Source organism: Cornus florida, unplaced genomic scaffold, assembly GCF_030987335.1.
Source record: "Cornus florida cultivar Cherokee Brave unplaced genomic scaffold, ASM3098733v1 CherokeeBrave_3.0.0_Hap2_Chr05, whole genome shotgun sequence".
Lineage (NCBI taxonomy): Eukaryota > Viridiplantae > Streptophyta > Magnoliopsida > Cornales > Cornaceae > Cornus > Cornus florida.
Window position 1 is genome coordinate 52557150 of NW_026775575.1, and position 23071 is coordinate 52580220.

The 23071-nt window shown below is 36.6% G+C and overlaps 1 protein-coding gene across 9 annotated transcripts; it reads left to right on the forward strand.

Moving 5' to 3' along the window:
* Nucleotides 1-12913: 12913 nt before the first annotated feature.
* LOC132306465 (uncharacterized) lies at nucleotides 12914-18009 on the forward strand. Of its 9 annotated transcripts, none has more exons than XR_009482003.1 (5): nucleotides 12914-13245; nucleotides 13973-14561; nucleotides 15199-15316; nucleotides 15831-15913; nucleotides 17690-18009. XR_009482003.1 is itself a non-coding variant. In XM_059803850.1 (4 exons), exons 1-4 carry the CDS (start codon nucleotides 13061-13063, stop codon nucleotides 17697-17699), a joined length of 321 nt encoding a protein of 106 aa, XP_059659833.1. In that variant the 5' UTR covers nucleotides 12914-13060; the 3' UTR covers nucleotides 17700-18009. The 9 variants fall into 9 exon arrangements, 3 of the variants coding, with proteins under 3 accessions (XP_059659833.1, XP_059659834.1, XP_059659835.1); XR_009482007.1 differs by having other exon boundaries at nucleotides 15289-15316; XR_009482004.1 differs by having other exon boundaries at nucleotides 14453-14561.
* Nucleotides 18010-23071: the final 5062 nt, after the last annotated feature.

Genomic DNA, 23071 nt, shown 5'->3' on the forward strand with positions numbered 1-23071 from the left:
AATTCATGTTGGTGACGTATAATAAAGTTATAAAATCTGTGGGACGTAGATTGAACCATAGGAGTCGTGATAAAACAGTTACGGAGGGTTTAAACACCACCAGAGGCGAATAAGATGACCGAAAATAGGATACGGCTCTCTGTGAGAGAGAGAACCGGCTGCCTAAGTGAGAGAGCTGGCTCTCCATGAGGGAGAGCCGGCTCCATGAGTGGGAGAGCCGGCTCCCATGAAAGAGGGAACTGGCTCCCTTGCTGGATCACCCTACGGGGTGTATTTTTGATATTTTTTTTATTCCAGGGGTTTAACTGTGGATTTTGAAAACTAACGGGAGGTTTTAAATGTTTTAAATTAACTTGTTAAAACCCTAAAACAGTTAGTATATGCTAATATGCTAATATTACTGGATATCATGAAATTTAATTAATTATTTGCATGCTGTCAGTGGATGTGGACTATTTATTTACTTGTTGTTGCTCTAGCAAGTTAATTGGTTGTGTATGATTATACCTAAGTATAATTGAATATAATATGCTCAGTTGGTTATCTGATTTATATTATATCATTCCCTGGATTTTAATTGAAGCTCTATTGATTACTACTTTGTCAATTATTGGACTGTCTTGTGGATTAATTGAAGTTTAAATCTAATTATTTAAATTGTTAGTTACATGGATATTATTCTGGATGTTAATTGATGAACCTTTAAATTATGTTTTATCAATTATATGAAAGTTATGGATTGTATGCACTAGTATAGAACGGTGGCATACTAGGGATGGTTTAGCTAAAAACGCTAAGTCCTACCTACTTTAGAATAAGGGAATGGATTATAAAATTAAATCCTACTTATATTTAAGTCAAAGCAATTGAGTAAGTTGAGTGACTAATTGGATTATTTGTTATTTGTGTTTAAGTCAGATCAACTGAATAAGTTGAGTGACTAACTGGATTAGTTGTTATTTATGTCAGATCAATGAATAATTGAATGACATACTTTGGTTTTGGATGGATTTTAAATATATGATTATGGTACCACGATTTGAGCTTGAGTCTCAGAATCGATAGTTAGGGAGTATATATGCATTGGGATGCATAGCTGGCTATGATGGTTGAGGTGTACCCTGTTTGGTCTAGGTATTTATGCCCACCTTTGGTGCGTTTTGCATGTTACATTCTATTCAGGTTGAGACCCCCTTTGTATTCCAGTGAGAATCCCTTAGTGTGGATATATATGTGTATGGACTAGATAGATATTGTTGAGATATCTAGGGTGTATCTGCGTATCGGGTCTCTGTTTGGATTATAGTTAGAATAGAACTTGTTCGTGGGCCTGACCCACTATCATTTTTCAGGTATCGGACGGTTCCAGTCTTAAAGCTTGTTCGAGCTGAGCAGAGACGGTCATTCACTCCTCCAACGACGTAGGATTTCCTTTCATATTTTAGTTTTGGATTTTATTTTTTCCGTACTTTACTTTATATTAGGATTTTATTAGAGGTCTACTAGATAGATTCCCGAGTTGTATTTATTAAAGGTTTTGGGAAGTTTGGATTATATTAATCTATAACTTATGAGAATTTTATATTTAGAATTCTTTTAGCTTTATTTTTATTCATTAAATTCTTTTGTATTCTGTGTTCATTTAAATATTAATTATTTGGTATTCCCTCGGGTTTTAGGCTTGGGCCTGATCAACCCATGTTTCGGAGTTGAGGGGTATCACAAAAACTCTCTCTGATGCTCAATTGAATTACACTACCACTGAAAAAGAGTTGTTAGCTGTGGTGTATGTCTTGGATAAATTCCGTTCGTGTCTTCTTGGATCCAAGGTCATTGTCTTTTTGGACCATGCCACTCTAAGGCATTTGCTCGCCAAGAAAGAGACCAAACCCCGACTAATTCGATGGATACTATTACTCTAAGAGTTTGATATTGAAATTCGAGATAAAAAAGGGACAAACAATGTTGTCGTCAACTATCTTTCTCGTTTACTCATTGAGAAGTCTTCTGAATTTGCTGCAGTTCGTGATTCCTTCCCAGATGAGCAACTGTTTCTGATTTCTCATACAAATCTTCCTTGGTTTGCTGATATTGTCAACTACCTTGTGGTTGGAAAAATTCTGTCCAAATAGTCCAAACAAGAGAAGGATCGGTTCTTCTCCCAAGTCAAAAATTTCTTTTGGGAAGATCCAGAATTATTCAAGTATTGCTCAGACCAAATTATTTGGCGATGCATTCCCGAAACTGAATTCTCAAGTGTCCTAAATTTCTGCCACACTCTTGCGTGTGGAGGACACTTCAGCGCTAGGAAAACTACTGACAAAGTCCTTCAAAGCGGATTTTATTGGGCCTCTTTGTTTCGGGATGCTTACAATTTCTGCAAGTTGTGTGAGCGTTGCCAAAAGCTCAGAGCCATGTCTAGAAGAGACATGATGCCCCTAAGCCCCATCTTAATCATAGGAATTTTTGATGTGTGGGGAATTGAGTTCATGGGACCGTTTCCATCCTACTATGTGAGTATATTCTTGTAACGGTGGATTATGTGTCTAAATGGGTTAAGGCTAAGGCTACCAAAACCAATGATTATAAAGTTGTGGTCAAGTTTGTTCAATCGAACATTTTTAGTTGATTTGGTATGCCTAGAGCCATCATCAGTGACGGAGGTTCTCATTTTTGTAATCATTATCTCAAATCCGTCTTTCTTAAGTACTCTGTCACTCACAAGGTTGCCACACCTTACCACCCTCAAACGAGTGGTCAAGTGAAAGTATCTAATCGTGAGATTAAGCATATTCTGGAAAAAATGGTTCGACCGGACCGCAAAGATTGGTCATTACGACTAAATGATGTGCTTTAGGCCTGCTGGATAGCGTATAAGACGCCCATTGGCATGTCATCATATTGACTTGTCTTTGGCAAAGCTTGTCATCTCCTAGTGGAGTTAGAGCACCGCGCTTTTTGGGCCATAAAATGGTTTAATTTTGATCTTAAGCAAGTCGGCTCTACTCGCAAATTGCAGCTCAATGAGCTTGAGGAAATTTGAAATGATGCGTTTGAAAGCGCCAAAATCATTAAGGCAAAGACTAAAGCATTCCATGACAAGCACATTGTCAACAAGTATTTTGCCCCTGGACAGAAAGTTTGGCTTTTCAATTCTTAGTTGTGACTTTTTCTCGGTAAACTCCATTCACAGTGGGATGGTCCATATGTTATCCCATCCGTCTTTCCTCATGGTGCTGTTGAACTTCATGATCCTACCGATGGATCTCTCTTTAAGGTTAATGGCCAAAGGCTTAAACCTTATGTTGATGGCATCGTCCCGCTTCGAAAAGTGGAAAAAGTCCTATTAACGGACCCAATTTACAAGGATTGATGCGAAATCATGGTTCATCTAACTATCGACACTAAATTTAGCACTCATGAGAAGCAATTCTTTCAATTCCAAAGCTTCCATCTTCTAAGATTGCCTTAGCAAAATTTTTCGGGAATTAGCTAAGTGTAGCCACAATTTGAACTTTTTCGGAATTGTTTCAAATTGCGTTCCAAAAGTCACTTTAGGCTTACTCGGTTATTTTAAGGTCTCGATACCATTTTCGGAATTTTTCAAGGTCGTTTCAGCAATTTTCTCGAGATCCAAAAATCACGGGAATTTTGGACCTTAAAATTTGTGCCTTTGCAGATGCGTTTCGATTCCCGTTCCAAGGGTTATCCCAAGTGTCTAGGGTCCATAAGAGCTTAAGTTTCTAATTGGACCAATTTTGGACCCGGCATCGCCCACGTTAGGCCAAAAATGAAAATTCAATATATTCAAGAGCTTTTAATTTTTTCCAAGGCAAGGATAAGCGCTCATCCCTTTACCCCACGAGCGCTCGTAACTTAAAAAAATTGCACTGCCTCGTTTTTGAGCTGTCATCCAGGCCAACGAGCACTCCTCTGTCTAAGCCACTGCCTCCTCACCATCAACCCAAAGCCACGCGAGCGCTCGTCCCTACCCCACGAGCCCTCGTGGTTCTAAAAATGTTTACTGGTTTATTTTCGAGTGCTCGTCCAGGCAGATGAGCGCTCATCCTGTTTGGCCCCCTTTTTAACTGACCTTCCCTCTCCCACTTTTCACCTTCCCACGTCTCTCCCCTTACCCCTATGACCCCCTCCTATGCATGCACCATCTTATTAACCTTCATATCTTCCTTTTCCTCATTTATACACTCCTTTCCTTTAAATACCCACCCCATTCACCCTCCATTGTCATTCCCTTCAAGATTGTTTAAGCATCCTCTTGGTCCTTCCTTCTCAGGGATGCTCTCCTCCATTTTCTCTCTTTCTTTTCCTTTTTCTTCATATTAAGAAGTGTGGGAAATGATATATTGGAGGATGTTGTTTGGTTGTTGAGGTTGGTGTTTGGCTAGGGTCCTTTCTAGGACAAAAATTTTCGGGTTTTCTCTTCCATTGGTAACCTTCTTTCCCTTCCTATTTCTCCGTGCACATCAGGTGTTCACTGAAATTTCCCATCCAATTCTCCATCTCCAAATGGCTCGTAGGGAATTATCTTGCCATCCTAGAACATCTAAGGATGCCCCTGCTATAGTCTGAGAACAACAAAAGGCTGCTTGGCTTGCCAAAAAGCTCAACTATGAGCTCCTATTCCAGCTTATGGATGTCTTTGCTGAGCACCCAACGTCCTCTTGGGCTATCACTGAATTGACCAATCGGTATCTCCAAGGCATATGCAAACCGGTTACCAAGGTTGCTTGCCCATGAGTGGTACGACTGTTTTACCAAAACCTCCATTGCCCGGAAGAGCCGGCCAACACTCTCGCCACCTCAATTGGTGGCACTCTCTACTTATTCAACCTCGATGACATTGTGGCTATTTCAGGCTGTCCTCTTCAATGCCTTGATGAACTTTTGGATGTTAGGGGTCGTTTTTATATAAGAAAGTTGATGATTTGACCATAGAGTAAATTGTTGTCGCAATTTGCAATGTCGCTGATCCTCATTGTCCGCGTAGTTTCACTCTCAAATCCACTCTCCCCGAGCGGGTTTGGTTCCTTGATTCGGTTCTTAAGCATAATGTGTGCCCTTTAGTACACAGCACCGAGCGCTGCGGTTTGGTGTTAGATGTTTTGTATACCCTGGACCAAGGCTTTTGGATTTCTATTTCGGAGTTGATTCAGAACCAGTTCATGAAGTTTTGGGATGAATGTATTCATTTAAGGCATCAAAAAGCCCAAACCTGGGCTTTGCCATTGCCACTCTTCATTACCAAGCTCCTTAAGCACAAGGGTTTTATCATTCCTCCTCATGAAAAGAAGGGCAAAAAGATTCGACCATTTTCTATGCAGCGATGGAACAATGCTCTTGGCCATCTTAGGCACAATCAACCCACTGCTACTCTGCCACCACGAGAACCATCTCCTCCTATCCATGAGGATGATCCTATGGCAGAAGATTTTGATTGGGAGGAGCCGCCTATTGCACCTCAGCATTACCATGCCTTTCTTCGAGCTAGCATTGCTAGTGTCCATACTCGGATGGACAACTTTGATAGCACCCTAGCTGATTATAATAGGGCCGTGCAGGAGGACTACCTTGCTGCAGCAAAAGACCGTCATATTACTGCGGAAGACCATCGGGTGGCTCAAGAAGAAAGGCTTGAAACTAGATCCCTCCTCAATGCACTCCTTGCCCATTTCCCTCCTGGTCCTTAGCTAGCTTGACCTGTTCTTGTCTATGTTTTGTGTTTTGCATATTCTATTGTTATTTCCGTTTCTAAGTTCTTTTTATATTTTGTGCTGTCCTTTTGTTGAACTTTGGGAATCTGTTTTTGATCTAGCTTGTTAGGTTAGACATTTTGGAGCTACACTATCACCTGTAAAATGTCAACCTCATATTCAATAAAAATTCCCTCTTTTATTTTTATTGCTTGTTGAATGCATGTGTTTCATTCTTCATTGTTATTTCTGTCCTTAGAGTTTTTTCCCATTTGTTTCTATAAGTGTTCTCTTTACAGGTTATTCATTCCAAGTTTGGGGGCGTTGCTTTTGGCATTCGCATGGTGGCATGTTGTCACGCCGCCACTGATTTTCCTCTTATACTTGGTATTATTGCTCTTTTTGCCCTCTCTATTTTTCATTTTCATTCTTTGTCTTCCCACATTGAGAACAATGTGACATTCAAGTTTGGGGGTATATTTTGGTGTACATTTTTATTTGCATGTGCTAAATTGTTCATGTAAATTGATAAAATAATTTTTTGGGAAGCAATGATCTTGTAATCTTGGAACTTGTTGGAGATTGAAGCATGTGTTTAATACTTTGTGTATAGAGGCAAATGATAATTTTGAACTAAGGAAAATTTGAAATGATTATGTGGATTCAAACTGGTTTGTATAAATGCTTCAATTAGATTTTCGTCGAATTTTATTATCTTCTATGCTTCACACTTCACAAATGCACACTGAAAACTTAATTGTAAGGCATGCAAACCCATTTACCTTGACTAAGACTCAGTTGATTTGAATTGATGACCCTAATGAATGGATATCTTTGGCATGAACTTAAAAAAAAAAAAAAAAAAAGTTGAATAATGAAAATGACTAGTTTAAGTTCGTAGTCTTGCTAACTCAAGTTGTTAAGCCCTTAGAGTATCCTTACACTTAGCACCCTAAAGCCATCTGGTTTGGGAGTTTTTGGCCTAACACTTGTTACATGGGTTAGTTAGAAAGTTTAAGGGACTTAGGCATTGCACGGTTATTCACAAAAATAAAAATAAATAAATATGGTTAGTTTGAGTTCGTAGGCTTGTTAATTCGAGTTATTAAGCCTTTGGAGTGTCCTTACACTTAGCACCCTAAAACCATTCGGTTTGGGAGTTGCTGGCCTAACACTTGCTATATAGGTTAGTTAGAAAGCTTAAGGGACTTCGACATTGCACGACCATAATATAAAATAAAAAAAAAAAAGAAGTTGTATTTTGAATAAAATCATGCCTTAGAGACCTTATTTAAAAGGGAAATTCAATGATTTGAAGATTTGTGTTCTTAAAATGGGAAAAAGAAGGTAAAACCTACATATTGGGAATTCGGTTCACTTTAAATGAAGTTAGAGATGATTTCTTTTATAGATATAACAATTAAAGTATTTAAATCAACTGTGATGTTGATGCATGAGAATTGAAAGATGTTTAGCCATTTTGTTATATCAAGGCTTCATATACACAAGGTAGTCTTCATAATGATTCCATCCCCAATATTCTCTATTTCTAAGTTGCATTTGAGCTTTGTGCATCTTCTTGCACTATGTTTGATATTTTTAGGTGGCATTCCAATTATTATCATTTCATTACATACTTCATTTTGGTTTTGCTATGGGACTAGAAAAATGTAAGTTTGGGGGTGTGATAAGCGCCGAATATTACATATTCAAGCGCCCTTATTTGAATTAGTTAAGTCCATTAGATGGTTTTATTGCATAGATTATCTCCAGTTCTGTGTTTCTGTGTATTTTCAGGTTTGTCTCCCAAAAAGAAATAAAATGGAAATTTTAAAGGCTTTTTGATGATCAAGTCATTCCAGGCCTTTGCATCCTATCATTTCCAAGAAGAAATTGCCAAATTTTGTTCTTAAAGATTCTCTACAAAGCAAAGGGCAGAAGATGGACTCAATGACCTAAAACCAAGATCAAGGTGAAGGAGGATTAATAGCGTGAAGAATTGAAAGAAGTGAAAGAAGTGCAAAGCAGGATAAAAGAAAAATAAATTCTATGGCATGGACGAGCGCTTGTCCATAGCCTTACAAGCGCTCGTCCAGCATTTATGAGCAACCGGCGCACGCACCATGTCACACGAGCACTCGTCCCTCTTACGAGCGCTCTAATTTGAGGCAGAGAGAGAAAAGGGAACTTACGAGCGCTTGTCCCTTCAATTACGAGCACTCATCCCTGCTGCTCTGTACCATGAGAAGAATTCTAAGGCTTGGACGAGCGCTCGTCCAGCGCCCTATGAGCGCTCGTCCAAGCACTGCAGACCCAGCTGGCTTTTTGATCCTTTCAATTGGATTCCCTCCTTAATTGGGTTATTGGTAAAATACTTTTAGGGGACATGGACCTCAGTTTTGGGGAGGTTTGGTAGACATCTTGTCTATATGAGAAGGGTTAAATCAATGTAAAAGGGATATCAAAGATTGTAAGGATTTCTAGAGAGAGAAATATTGTTCTTGAGATCTTGTGTGTTATTCTTGGCTGTTAGTTGCAAAAATGGAGGGGAAGATCTCCTCAACCTCTTCCTCTCTTGCTTCCATGGGTAACTAACTCCCTTTTTAGGGAGGTGATGAAGCCCTTCTTTGTAAGCATGCTCTAGTTTTATTTTTAATTTGGGTAATGAATCATGCATATGATAGTTTCATATTCTAGAGCTCTACACATGTTGTAATAGATCTTAATTTCTATAAATGATTATGTTAAATCTATTATCTTATCTTAGATTATATTTTCTTATGATTATGTGGATTGCATCTTCATAGTGAGAATAGAGATGAGATTATGAAATGGTGTTTAATGGCATGTTGTATGATAAGCTTGATAGTCCATAGCTTAGGGCTTCCCTTTTGATGGATTATTCTTGGTTTTTAACTTCATATGCTATTATCATTTGATTGAGGAGTTTGATAGTCTCTAGCTTATTGAGCATGTCCAAGGTTACACCCTAGTCTAGGTAGTTCAAGCATGTAAAACTTTGATGAACTATACTTGTTTCTTGATTTCATGAATTTCTTGAAGATAATGTAGTAATCTTGTATTACTACATATCATCGTCATATACATAAGTAGTTTCCCAAGTTAATCATGAGCAAGCATGTTTATATGGTTAGAGGTGGATTCACTTCCCTAGCCCTCTCTACATAAGTTCATCTCCTCTTAAATTGATTCCATTTATTGTTTTATGCAAATTTTATTTCCTAGTTTCTAAGTGACAAACAAAACCAAACCCTACACCTCTTTCGTCAAACAAAATGATTTTAAAGACCTTAGTTGCCATAAACTTGCAGTCCTTGTGGTTTGACTTACCCCTATGATAGCCTTATTTTACAATGATTTGTGCTATTACAAGGGTTGATTATTATTGGTAAACGTATTCCATCCACCAAATTTCTAATATCTTTATATATAAAAAGCACAATTACTTGTAACCAAACAAGTAATAAGAAAATATAAGATTAACCTTATCTCTTTAATCCCCCATCCCTTTCATCTTTTTACCCCCTTGTCTCTCTTTTCCTCGTTTGGCTCCTTTTTTTTTTTTTTTTTTTTTTTTTTTTTTTTTTTTTTTTTTTTTTCAGCCGATCCTATGTCATCCCCTCCTTCCTCTTTTTTCCAGCCGATCCTCTGTCATCTCCTCATTCTTGTTACTGTTAGAAGATCTTTATCTCTCTTGAAATGAATATATATAATTTGGATAAATGTGTATACATACATATATAGTCGATACCCATATCATATCTTCCACAAGAGGTGTGTCTCTTTGTTTATCTCTTTTCTCTCTGTTGAAAAAAGTATGAATGGAGTGTCTTGGTCCCACCAGTGACACATTGTGTCCGATAGGAAAAAAAAACAATAAAATAATCTGGACACGTGTTTGAGCCTCAGACAAATGTCTGATACTGGTATGTCCTATGGTTGAGATGTGTCGGTGTTGTGGTTATTCAAATTTGTTGTATTTATTCTGATGGAGGAATTTGAGAGAAAGTAGTACAATAGATTATAATCAGTTGATAAGATATAGTTAAGGTGAGTAAAAATTAAAATTCAAGCAGCGGATAAGCTCGCTAACAAATCTCTAAGGTTATTACAATGATCTGAAACAAAACGCCATCTATAAATACAAAATCTGACTAGGGGTATGAGACATTTTAATACATTAAATTATTGCCATTATTTCAGAGCTCCGGTGACTGACTTGATCATCGGAGAACTCTTGGCAGACACCACAACGGTGTTAGTCAAGGTTCATCTACATTGTTTGCAGAGAAACGGTGTCATCCTAGGTTGTGTTGAATTTTTCTTCAACAGTTGGTGCCATCTGTGAGAACAAAAAGTTCTCTTCATAAAATATCATGGTTCAGTTGCGATTCGGCCTGGCCACCGGTGAGGGAACATTGTTGCAAGGTCTTGGTCAAGGCAATTGCCTAGTAAACATCCATATGCCTCAAATGACCGGGAATGCGTCGCATTATTGGAGCGATAGGTTAAAACCTTGAACTAAGGACTGAAAATACGACAATTTTGCAACGGGTTGCCCTAGCAGGACCACCAATCCAACAAGAATTGCTTAGTGGATATCTAGATCTTCTCAATCTAAATGATGGGGGGAAAAATGGGGTTGACTAAGATAATAATCCTCCTTATGAGGGCGAGGTAGAGTAAAGCCAAGTTAGAAACCGACATAAAGAGCCAACTCCTTTTTTTCCTTCCCGAAATTCCCAGCCCAAGGCAGACACGACTGCCTGTATCAAGGAAAAGATTGAAGAAGTTACCCACTTCGACCTACAAATCCAAGATCTCAAGGCAAAAATGGAAAATGTAATGCAAGCTAAGAAAGGAAAAGGTCAAGCCGCCATAAATGACTTGATGTAGAGGACTATTTTCCCATTCAGTCCTGTTGTCATGAAATGCCCCCTAACAAGCAAGTTTAAGATGCCCTCGATTGAAAGTTTCGATGGGACCAAAGATCCCTTCAACCACCTAGAGACCTTCCAAGCTCTTATGCACCTACATCTTATGCCGGATGAACTCATGTGTCGAGCCTTTCCCATGACCAACTCTACTTATGTCTTCCAAGAAATAATAGAAACCATACTTATCAAGGTCTACATGATTAATAGTTTTACATTTTGACTGGTAGTGAACATGAAAATTATGATAAATATCTCCCATCACTGTAAATAATTCAAAAAACAAGAAAATTTTCAATATACATTGAGAACTCAAATGAGAACATAAAATAACTGGCATAAGAATGCATTGTCCAATTGAAACAAAGAAACCCTAAACCCCCAAATTCAATTGAACCAATAAAACAACAATTTTGCAAAAGTTAAACAAATCCATGCATTTTCAAATAAAACCCTAAATCAATTGAACAAATTAAAGAAAAGTCAAACCGAATTTGAAAAAATTCAACTAATCGAACAAATCAAGATCCTAAGTTACGGATAAATTATCATTACGAGCATATTCCTTAAATAAATCGAACAAATTAAACAATAATCGATTATAAATTGAAATTTTACATAAATTTAAAAAATCTTAAACCCCCAAACCAAAAGAAATGAACAAATAACACTCATACACTAACGTACTCATAGAAACCCTAAACCCCCATCAAATACAACAAAAATCGATTTATAGAGAAATCATTTTCCTTGGAATCACTAGACTTGCTCAATAACTTCAAATCAATCTAACAAATCCTTCATCTTTGAACCTTCAACTATGTGCAAATAAACAATTCGATCAAGTGTATTTGGTCTAGTGTTCTGCCATAATTGATGTGTTGAGTTAACAAAAAGAAGTAGGGTTTTTTCTTAGTCTGTCTCTCTAAGGTTAGTTGCGAAATGAATGAAAAGAGTTAACTATTTTGTTTTAAGGAAGTGGAGTGGAGTGTTTGGGTACATGAAAACCTTTGACTAAAGTATTTAGACAAGTGTATATGAATAAATAAGGTAACCATTGGTGGGAGTTCTAGAATAGTTGTTTGGATAAACGTATTTGGGAAAATGACAAAAAGGGTAAATTAGTCATTATATTCATTTATTTGTTTTTGTTAACTGACGATGTCTCACAGGGGTCTGACTAAATTTTGTAAATGTGTGTTGGGTAACAATTAACTATCTCTAACTCACTCAATGGTCAGTTGTTGTTGAGAGTTATATCCCTCTTTCATCACACACGGCGGAAGCATCATCACATCACATCAACACAAACATATATGGAGATAAGAATCACATGCATCCACGTACAACATAATATTTTACATGGTTCACCCAACTCTAGGGTTACGTCTATGGGAGAGAGAGAGATCTCACTATTATGTTTCAAGAAAGAGAATATACAACCACATGTCAAAACCCCATTTACTCACTCATCATCTCTTTTGGGGCTACATGTATCCACTCGGGAATTAAATATGTTCTTCCATCTCTTCACAACATTCACCCTTAAACCCCTTACATCTTTCTCTCTACTCTCTCACTAAACCTCTCATACCTATCTTTATTTATAGACTCTTCAAAACTCAATTCCTTGTTAGGCAAGTATTCCCAACCTGTCTATAAGGAGTTACCATATTAATCCCAACTCTAAAATAGAAACTTAATGAAATACAATTTCCTTCACAAATTTTGACACTCCAAAACATAAAAGGAAATTAATTTTTGTACACAATTTTGAGCCACAAACCCAACAATCTCCACCTTAGCTCGAAATCAGTCTTCACGCGCTCCTTTATAGATCTACCTCGAATGAAGATCACTCCACCTTGAACAAAACTCCATCCATCATTTCCATTGGTGTTCAATTACTCACGCATGGCAACCCTCTAATCTTCAAACTCATCTTCATCATTTGTTTTTCTCGCTTAAAGCAACAAACATATCTTCTTCACTCTTCATATACAAGGAAAAAGGGTTATTAGTGACAGACTTTTAGGGACAGTACAAAAAACTGTCCCTAAAGACCCTATTTTTGGGCACGGGCTTTAACAGGAAACTTAGCGCCAAATAAATGAATTTTTTTAATAGAAAACATAATTAAAATTTACTCTTTAGGGACGGTAAATGCACTGTGACTAATGTGACCTTAAAAAATGACGTAGTTTTTGTCCTTAGGTATATATATCATTGCCCACCTAGAACCCTCTACATAACTCTGCTCTCTCTCTCTGCGAAGCCCTAGGTTCCTCTACACAACTCTGCTCTCTTCCTCTCGCGTTCGAGCCCTAACTTTCTCTCTCTGCTCACTCTCTCTCGTCGAAGCCCTATCTTTCTCTCTATGTTGTCTCTCTCTAGATGAAGAAGATGCCGACAAGATTATGCTGTAGTTTTGATATAACCTCCCTATTCGAGTTCTCTCTCTGGTTCGCCTTTCTATTCGAGTTTTCCCTCTGGTTTGGACACGACAAACAAACATTTGGAACCACAATTTCTTCGAATTTCAGATGGCTATACACCTCAATTTGGAGCAAAAAATTAAGGTTCGTCTATCTTTTTCTATATATGTATCTATTAGTTTTGATTTTTTTATTAAGAGTAGTTCTATTTAATTTTTTTTTGGGTCTTTCTGTAGTTTTTTTTTTTTTTTTTTTATGCAAATACATATTCTAGGTTTTCAAAATTGCAAGTGAAATTGAAGATTTGGAAAGGTTATTACATATCTAGGAGACTAGGGATTATGTAATAACCTTTGAAATCTATTTGTCGTTTAATATATTGATGCATCTTGAATTTACTGTTAGTTTTATGCATGGATTTGAAGATATATCTTGTTATCTCATGGGTTACTAGTTTGGATGTCTTCAAAAGAAATTGTTAACATAAGACTGCGACCTGATTGCACACCCATCTACCCATTTCCCACAAAAAATGAGCTTGAAGCAATTGAAGCTAGCACAGCATACTACTCGTTTCCTTTGCATTATTTAGCTCCTGCAATATCTTTTCTATATGACCTCATTCAATTGCTTCTCCATTAACAAAAGCTGTAGTCATTCAAGAGATTGTCAGAATTGATTGAAGGATCTATTCAGTAATTAATCTTGCATCAAAATATTCATTATCTTGGTTGATATGATTTATATGCTTTTACATGTGAACGCTCCACATTTTGCAGTTGAAATATGCTAGTACACAAGATTTTGATTAACTTTTTCCAGTGCAGTCCCTTTTCTATATTCCAATTAATCGTCCTTCTGTATTCTGCAGGTATCTAAATTCCAATAGCTTCACCAGATCAATACCACCTTCCATTGGAAACTTATCAAAACTTTATTGGTTGGATCTAGTTAATAATAAGCTTACAGGAAACTTATCTAAATTAGTTCTTCTCTTACTTTAATTTGTTTTGCTTACTTAAGCTTCCATCTATTATTTACAATCATTTTGGAATAAATCAGCTTTCTGGTAAAATCCCATCCCAGCTTTTTAGCTCAAACATGGAGCTAATGCATTTATAAGTTTCATTGAATTGTCTAGTTACAAGACTTATACATTTGAGTCTTTAAGATGCTGCTGCACCTACATTTTTGCATACTTGAGTCTTTAACAACCTCTCGCATTTCAGTGAGCTGTAGACAAGAAAAAACTCATCAACTTAAGCCTCTATACTTGTTTTTTAGGAATTCCTCATTATCCTGCATTTTCTTTTTTTGTTTACCAATGAGGCTTTTAATTATCCACTTTCAGGTACTTGTCCAATAATAAACTGACTGGTCCTATTCGCAATCTTACTGGCATGAATTCTCTCAATTATGTGCAAGTATAAACCATATTACAAACTGCCCGAGCAAAATTGGTATATTATCTACTTCTCAAAACACACCCCCCCAACCCCCCCCCCCCCCCCCCCCCCTTTTTTTTCATTACGCTATAACCATCAAACACAGAAATATGCCCAAGGGATACTAATCTTCCACTGTTATTGGATTGTGTTGTGTGGAGATTGATTACCATTAATAAAATTTCCAGTATGATCTAATTATCATGACTAATAAAAAAAATGAGATGAATGAAATATCTCTCTCTTTTTTTTTTGTTCTTTTTTTTTTTTTGGAAAAAGTATTTTGCTTGCAGGAATAGTTAGATGCCTAAATAATCTTTAGTTTTTTAACTTGATATTACAAAAGAATGCTGTCATGAACCTTCACTAGATTTGTTTTATAATTTGGATTTGAAATAAGTTTGTAAAGTTTTGTAAACATGTTTTCCCTCACCTCAAATCAAGAATAGTCAAATTAGACAATTACAGGTGATTTTTTATTTTTATGTTTAATGTTTCTGGAAGATGGCTTTGAGTATTTAACAACACAAAAAAAAAAAAAAAATTAAATAAATAAAAAATAAAAGGATTACAAAGTCCCCCTCCTTTGTAGGAAGTTTATGTATTTGGACATTTTGTTTTAATCATATTTTTTTGCCTGTCCATTCTCTAGCTGGTTTGGAGCATGCTAAAAAAAGTGTGACTGAGATGGTTATATGGCCTTTATTACGTCCTGACATTTTTAAAGGTTGCCATTCTTCAGGAAGAGGCCTTCTTCTGTTTGGTCCCCAGTAAGTATATGTTGCCCCTACAAATGAAAGATTAAAAGCATTACCCTTTTGTTCTTCATTCATTTTTTCTCATGTCTTAGGGAACGTTTCTTCTCATTATGGTCCACCTCTTGTACCAGAAATATGAGTCTAATATTGTATATGGGAATGTAGACAAAGATTGCCTGTTGTACTTGCATCTTGGTAACATTATATGAAAAAAAAAAAAAAAAAAAAAAACCCTTAAATTTTACAAAAGTAAGCCTAATATACTGTTTTAAGGCAAGAATCCAAGAAGCTAGACTGATTTTTAGTTAATAGTTATGGATCTTATAACAAAACTAGTTTACGATTGAAAGATCCTTATATGTTTTGTTACTGAAATTAATGGTTAGAAGGATTTAAAAGATTATGATACTTAACCACTTCAGTCTCATTATGTATTTTTGTGATATAATTACAGGTTTCATCCTTATTTTGTTTAATTTAATTTTTTTCCTGATGAAACAAGGGATTTGGCTCTTTCCACTTGCAGGGTCATTATTTTGGTTCATGTGGAATGGGTGTCTTCGTATCTGATTGGTTCTGTTGTTTTGCTTCTACCGGCATCTGTTCTTGGTATGTGCCATGGTTCTTTGATCCGCCCTATCTTCTGCTGCTTGTCTTCCAGATGTAGGGTGGTGCTGGTTTTTTTTTTTTTTTTTTTTGCTCCAACTTGTTATATTTTTTTTATTGTTGTGCTATATGAGATATTTTTTTTTATGTTTTTTTATTTTAAAAGTATTGATTTGCTTTACCTTTTTAGACAAAACTTGCATCAATGGACCATTTAGGAATAATGTTTCATGTTTTTTACTTTCCATATATATATATATATATATATTTTTTCACCCTTTTGTACGGCAAAAATTTTGGAGTTCATTGTCAGGTGATATATGACTGATACCCTGAAATAAACATTAATCAGTGTAATGTACATAATATTCGTACACTAGTAGCAGTAATAATATCAACTGTAATGGTTGACCTAATTCTTTGTAATACGAGAGATATTTTTTATTAGAAAACCAGTAATTATTGAATTCTTTAACCCTACTCTTTCCATTTAGATATTTGCACATTGTATTAACTATAGAGATAATTGGTTACCAAATCTTCAATCAACCAGAAATAGTAAATAAAAAAGGGAAAATCCAAGAAATGAATAATTGGATAATGTACACAAAATAGGCATTATTTCCATAGTTTAAAATGTTGTATTTATGTTTCGTCACTATTATACAAGTGGTGGGAGGAATATGGACATGGATTAGAAAAACTCTTGAGAATAACATTTTTCTATATATAATTCCTTCAAATTCATTTTATTAAGAAGGCACGCCAACATAGTGCAAGTTTCATGTTTAATGTTTATCCATAATATCCATTACTCCACATAATCAATGGAGGTGTGGACTTCCCAATGAGAATCTCAAATTAACTTTCAGTTATACCCATAATCTAGAAGCATAAACAGCCACTGAATATCAAGATTAGATAATTGATAATTCTTCCTTTATATTCTTGAGTTTCTTCCTCTTTCTCCCCCTATCTGAGGAAGAAAAGCTGGATAAAAAATAAAAAATATATTTAATGGATACTTTCCCGGACCAAAATGTAGCAGGACCAGGTTCAACTGAAGTTTTACCCAATTTTAGTTGGGCTTTATTTTCAAAAAAATTATTCCAAGAGATGGTATAATTTGATACCTATGTTCATAGCCTTGTTATTCTAGTGGGCCTTTATTTATTATGTTGTTTTTGAATTGCACGCAGTTGCGTCGCATCTGGGATTAACTTGTCTCAAATAAGTCTCTTGTAGTAACTTGTAATTTTATCATAAAACTAGTTCTAAACAAGAAACAAGATTTAAATTAATTGAAAGAATAAATAGTGATAGGAATAACATATATACTGTTTGAAATAAAAATTGCGGTAAACAAATGCTAATGGGTTTGTGATGTAGGACAAAAAGTGTTGTCATACCAAACTGATATAGAACTAGAATGAAAAAGGGGATGAGAATGAGAAAATGAGGTCAGGCTAGAAGGTCATATGACATATGAGGGGAGTGAAAAGTAAGATTGAAAAAGATAGGCTAAAGAGACTGAGAGATTGAGAATAACAGCAACAAAGAGGGAGAAAGAGATATAGAGAAAATTTGCAAAATCGCGATAAAAATTCAATAAAAAAACTAAGTTTGAGCATTGTTTTATTAAGATATTTCCCCTCAAACTCATTAAAATATCTTTTTCTTAATGTGATCAGTTTAGCCTTTACTATTTTCTGGTACAAGTCTTTTTCTCCTTAATTTGTATCGCATTTCTCAATTATAAGACTTATATGTCAATTGCAGGATGAAATGATGCATGGGTCAAACATGGTTTCATGATTCCAAGCCGTCAACATGCATCCTCATTGTAAAAGAGCAGAAATTACTGAGGAAAATAATGCACAACTGAAGGAGGAAGTAAAAAGTTTGCGAAAATATATGGAAAGAATTGAGAAGATGCTTCAGCAGCAGCAGAAGATTCTGAAGCTATATCATGACTAGCTTATATCTAGCTCTTTTTTGTCATTGAACTAGAGATTCTGTTGGGCTTTTTGCATTTAGTTTAAAATGATGCTTTGATTTTTGAACATATTGGAAGAGGTTTAAAGTTTATTTTTATACTTTATATGTCTTTATTTTGATGTTGGTGGAAAGTTCCGGGTCGCCACTTCCGGAACCCACACGGTTTGTGCACACCGCCAAAAGATATAGCGGTGTAGGGCTATGATGAATGTGGCCAAGTTTTACATTTAGAATTGCCACTACTACTTTTTATTAAAAATATAGCTAGGACAAGTAGGGATCGTCCCAAGGGATTGGTGGGTCGTACTAGGTTGAGGAATCAAGATTAGGGTTAGTAGGTCGAGTGATCAAAATAGTGGTTGGTGGTTGAATTACACTAAGATGCAATTTAAACTAAAGTAAACAATAATGCAATAAAGAGAATAAGAGAGAGAGGGAGAGATCTTGGGGTTTAGAGATCACCAGTAAGCATACTTTTCTACACCCTTAATGAATGATTAATGAGGGAAAAACATGTATTGCAACAAAGTGTGTGTGTGTGGTTGTTCCAACAAGCATAGATGGCAAATTAAGTATATATTGTCTAAACAACATGGTGGAGAGCACAACATATCAAATTAAGCCATTAATCCCTTCTTTAAGGTCACAACCAAACACATCACAAGGTTAGAAAAATATGCTATTTCCATTCAAAAGCATAGAATATCAAACAACAAGCATGGATTGTTCTCCCATTTAACAAGTACACTACAATTAAGCTAATGATATGAAATTAAACTAATTAATTTAAGGGAGAGGTACAATCCATCAAGAAATGAGTATGAACTCTCAAATAAACCACAAGAACATTCTGTTAAGCACTATGTCTTGACAATCTCTAGATCTATAGCATTAATACACATAGACATGCATCAACAACACAAGAAATAGAGACAAACACATGAACATCTATTCTAGCATACATAGATATATGGATAGAATAAAATAATCAATTGAAAGCATTAAACCATATAAATCATTGAATAAACAAGATCTATATATACAAAAGTGTCAAAACATGTATTACAATACAAATCCCCTCAAAAATACATAAATCAAGATGTAGAAAGCATGCTTAGGGCTAAATCTAGCCCAAAGAGGATGTCTAGCCACTCATGGATGATGTCGTCCAACCCTCAAGGGCAAGCTCCATAGAAGAAATCTGCTCCTTGTTTGATAAAGAACCTCCAATGGTGTCTCTAGCCTCATCCTCTCCTTTGCTTCTTCACTAGGTATAAAAGTATCAAGTCTCCAAGTTTCTCTTAAAAAGTGGTTCATATTCCTTATATAGGTAGGTCAAAAATCACCTCAAATGAGCTGGGCTCGTACACCAATAATCCTTTAATGATTGGATATGAGACAACCTTTAATGAGCTGGAATTTAGAATTTTCTTGAGATTTGGGAAGTTCGATCGATCGAACTTATGGTGAGATCGATCGTACATGGTTGAGATCTATCGAATTGAAGCTGGATCGATTCTCAATGGCGGCGCCTCTTTGGATAATAACAAATCTGAGATATTTTAAAGATTTTTTTGGGAAAAGGACAAAAGTGGTTGGTAGGGTGGTATAGTTGGATAAGATCTGGCATGTGGATAAGGATAAGAAAGTTCGATCGATCAAAGAATAATGTTGGATCGATCGAACTTTTGGGATTTTTGAAAATGACATTATGGACTGGATCTATCTTGAAGTGCTGAAATCGATGAAAGTTGGATTGATCAAACTTTTCTTTAGATCGATTGAAGTTGCTGAAATTCCACCTTTTGCTTCATTTTGCTTTACTTTGCTCATTTCTTTGATTCATCCCTGAATTACTTCAATTGTGCTCTTATTTGGCTGAGTTAGCTTATTTTGGGGATAAGTACCTGAAAATGAAAATAATACGAAATCAATACAAAAAGGAAAAATAAGATAAATAAAGGTTCTAGAATACCTAAGCTTAAGGGGTTTAAATACGTACTTTTCAGTGCTCATCATACCCCCAAACTTAAATATTGCTAGTCCATAACAATGAACTAGAAAGTAAATGAATGAAATGAACAACTATATAATTATGAACTAGAAAGCAATAAATGGATAACGTCACTTTCGTAGGGAACACGATTACATTTAGCATATGCAACAAGCCTTTTAAACCCCTAGGTTACCCCTAGTGGACGAGTGAAGTCTTATGAGGGTTTCCAGAAATGATACCCACAAACATTAAGCTCATTCTTTCAAAAGAGGCATCAATATTGCAAACAAGCATTGGGAGAAAACTACCTCAAGTATGCAATTTTTCAACCATTTCCAAGCAATCTCCCAAAATTTCAACATCAAGAAAGTAAGCATGGTTCTCCACACATCAAGAAATTGATCATGAAAATTAAAACAACTCTAGAATCCTTTTTGAGTGGACCGGCATCAAGTATGTTGTTATCTTAGCCAACTAAAGAAATGATCACATCCTTACCCTCAAACTAGCACACAAATCTAAGGCCGATCATCAAGACAAAAAAAGTGGACCTTTTATTAAAACTTTATTGTTCTAAGTGCGCTTATTCTTTTCACTCGATTTTTTTTTTTTTTTTTTTTTTTTTTTTTTTTTTTTTTTTTTTTTTAGGATTAAAGATGGAAGCATGGTGCAATGTAGTGATCTATTAAGCTTTCTAGCAATCCATGAGTTCGAACGTTAGGTCAATGAATCCCAAACTAGACGGCTTTAGGGCACTAGGTGTTCAAACACCCCTAAGGACTTACAAGCTCAAATCAATTAGGTTACAAATCAGAACAACCTTCATCTAATCATTTCCCACTTCTCACCTTTTGGGAGAAGTTCTCACTTTTTTATTGCTTTTGCAACTTCTTCTACCTTTTATTTATTTATTTATTTATTTTATTTATTTTTATTTTTTAAGCAAGTTCAATTATTAACCTAGAGTTTGGGCCCTCCACCTTTCGGCGCGAGAAGTTCAGTGCTTAATGAGGCTAGAATCCTGGCTACTTAGTGAAAAGGGGTTGTTATCCACCTTTATTAAGAATGAAAGCTTTCAATGCACTACTAGCTCAATTGAGATATAACCAATTCAATAATCAACAAAGCATGTACCCCATAAATGAATGTTAGTGTGCGCCTATTTTAGTGTAGAATACTAGAGTGAATCTTAAAACAATCGCAAAATCAGAATGATATAGTCCACAAGTGCAAGCATGATATCAATCTTTCAAAAAATTTACTCCTAAATGGCATCCACAAGGCATACAAGGAGTATTGGACTCTCAAGTCAAGCAATTTTTTAAATTTTAAGCAATATAGTCCTCAAAAGATCAAAATCATAGCTAATTATGGACCAATCATAGAAAATCACTCAAATACACAAGTCATGCTCAAACTTTTGAACTTAAAAATAAACACTGCAAAGCACTATTACCCCCAAAATTAAATGGCACAATGTCCTCAATGTGCAAAGAGAACAAAAGGGAAAGAGTATACCAGTACAACTGAGGCAAAGAGAGACTGGGATAGAAGTATCCAAAGTGGGTGGCATAGCCCCCATAAACTTGGGATTAACTGTGGTCCTGAAATTTTGGCACTTCGATAAAACTCATCAGATAATAAAAGGGATAATAACAGTGCATAGTGGACATGCATGTGTAAATGGGATAGCAACTGAAAATAGAGAGAGGTATAAGTGTGGTCCTGAAAATTTTGGGCAGTACTCTCTCTCACTGAAGTCACCGGGATGCACCTGATGGAGTCAAACAGATAGATATAAGAATATGAAAATAGGACATCCATAAAGAAAACATATATAAACCAAATATAAAGTACAGTACATCCAATATCAAAGCCAGCAGACACGGCTGCAAAAATAATATAACAGTATAAAAAATATGCAACTATCACAGATATATAAAAGGAATAAGAAGAATAGAAATATCGAGTGGAGGAGGTAGGACGGGCAGGTTGCGCTTCGCGGATGTCTGTGGATAGATCTTTAAATGCGGTCATGACATCCATGCGGAGGGAAGCAATGTCAGCTCTAATGGAGACATTCCTTGTGCGGATAGATACCACGGCATCCTCCAGAGTCTGAAGTCACTCTCCAAAGTCGGGTATGTGAGCAGGAGCCTCAGGTGTGCCTGGATCGGGAGAATGATGATCCTAAGCCTGCTCCTCATCGTGAACGGGTGACCCGACTGGAGAGTGCTGCTCTGGGCCCTTTGCAGGCTGCTCCAAATCAATATCCATGTGTACGGCAGCCGGATCGACTGGTATATCATTCGCTGCCGAGCCTGCTGCTGCTACTGTCGCCTGCTCCTCTGCCTCTAGATCCTCAGCTGCCTCTACAGCATCATCCTGCAAACTCTTGATAAGAGCATTATAGCTCTTATCCCAATCCTTCTTCTTGAAAGAGCAGGCCCTAGACTTAGTCTGCTCTCGTGGCTGGAAAGGATAGCGCTAGTCTCATAGAAACTAGGTGATGAGGTGGCCGAATGGGAGATACTTAGCCCTTTTGGGCTTGGCTTTGTTGATGTGGTCGACATACAGCTTCATCATGACGCTCCAGATGAGTGCAAGAATGGACAGCCAACACCCTGTATAGAATGTATATAGAGCTGTCAGGTAGTCGCCGTGCCTTTGTGTCTTATGGCCGGCTATGAAAATGTTACGGAACAAGACAGAGTCGAAAAACCACAGGTCATTTGGAAGATAGGTCCGGGTGGCAAAGGTCTCACCACCGGCATTGTGACCTGTGAGTAAAACGGCCATGTCTGCATATGATGGCCTGTAGAGAGTGGGATAAGTGTCATGTAGCTCTAGAGGGCAGACGTATGGACACTGGTAAGATCTGGACAATGTGTCCACAGTGATGCAGATCGGGTAGCCATCAATGGTGGTCCGCAGCTCCGCCAGGTTACTTGGGGTAGGCCGGAGGTTCTGGAAGAACATCCGGACCAACCTCGGGTACACTAGGTATGAGACAGGGCTAGTATGGCTGAGATGCCCCTCCGAAAAATATCATCATATACTGACCGGGTAAGCACCGATAGGGAAAAGAAGTCTGTGTCAAAGACCGACTCATGTGCCACTCGAAGGCCTGAGTATCTATGTAATGGCCGGTCTAACTCCTGGGCTGG

Coding starts and splice junctions, on each gene's coding strand:
- LOC132306465 (XM_059803850.1), top strand. CDS start 13,061: ATGAAGAAGATGCCGACAAGATTATGCTGTAGTTTTGATATAACCTCC. Junction 13,246..15,273: donor ATTTGGAGCAAAAAATTAAG/GTTCGTCTATCT, acceptor ACATTTTTAAAG/GTTGCCATTCTTCAGGAAGA. Junction 15,317..15,830: donor CTTCTTCTGTTTGGTCCCCA/GTAAGTATATGT, acceptor TTCCACTTGCAG/GGTCATTATTTTGGTTCATG.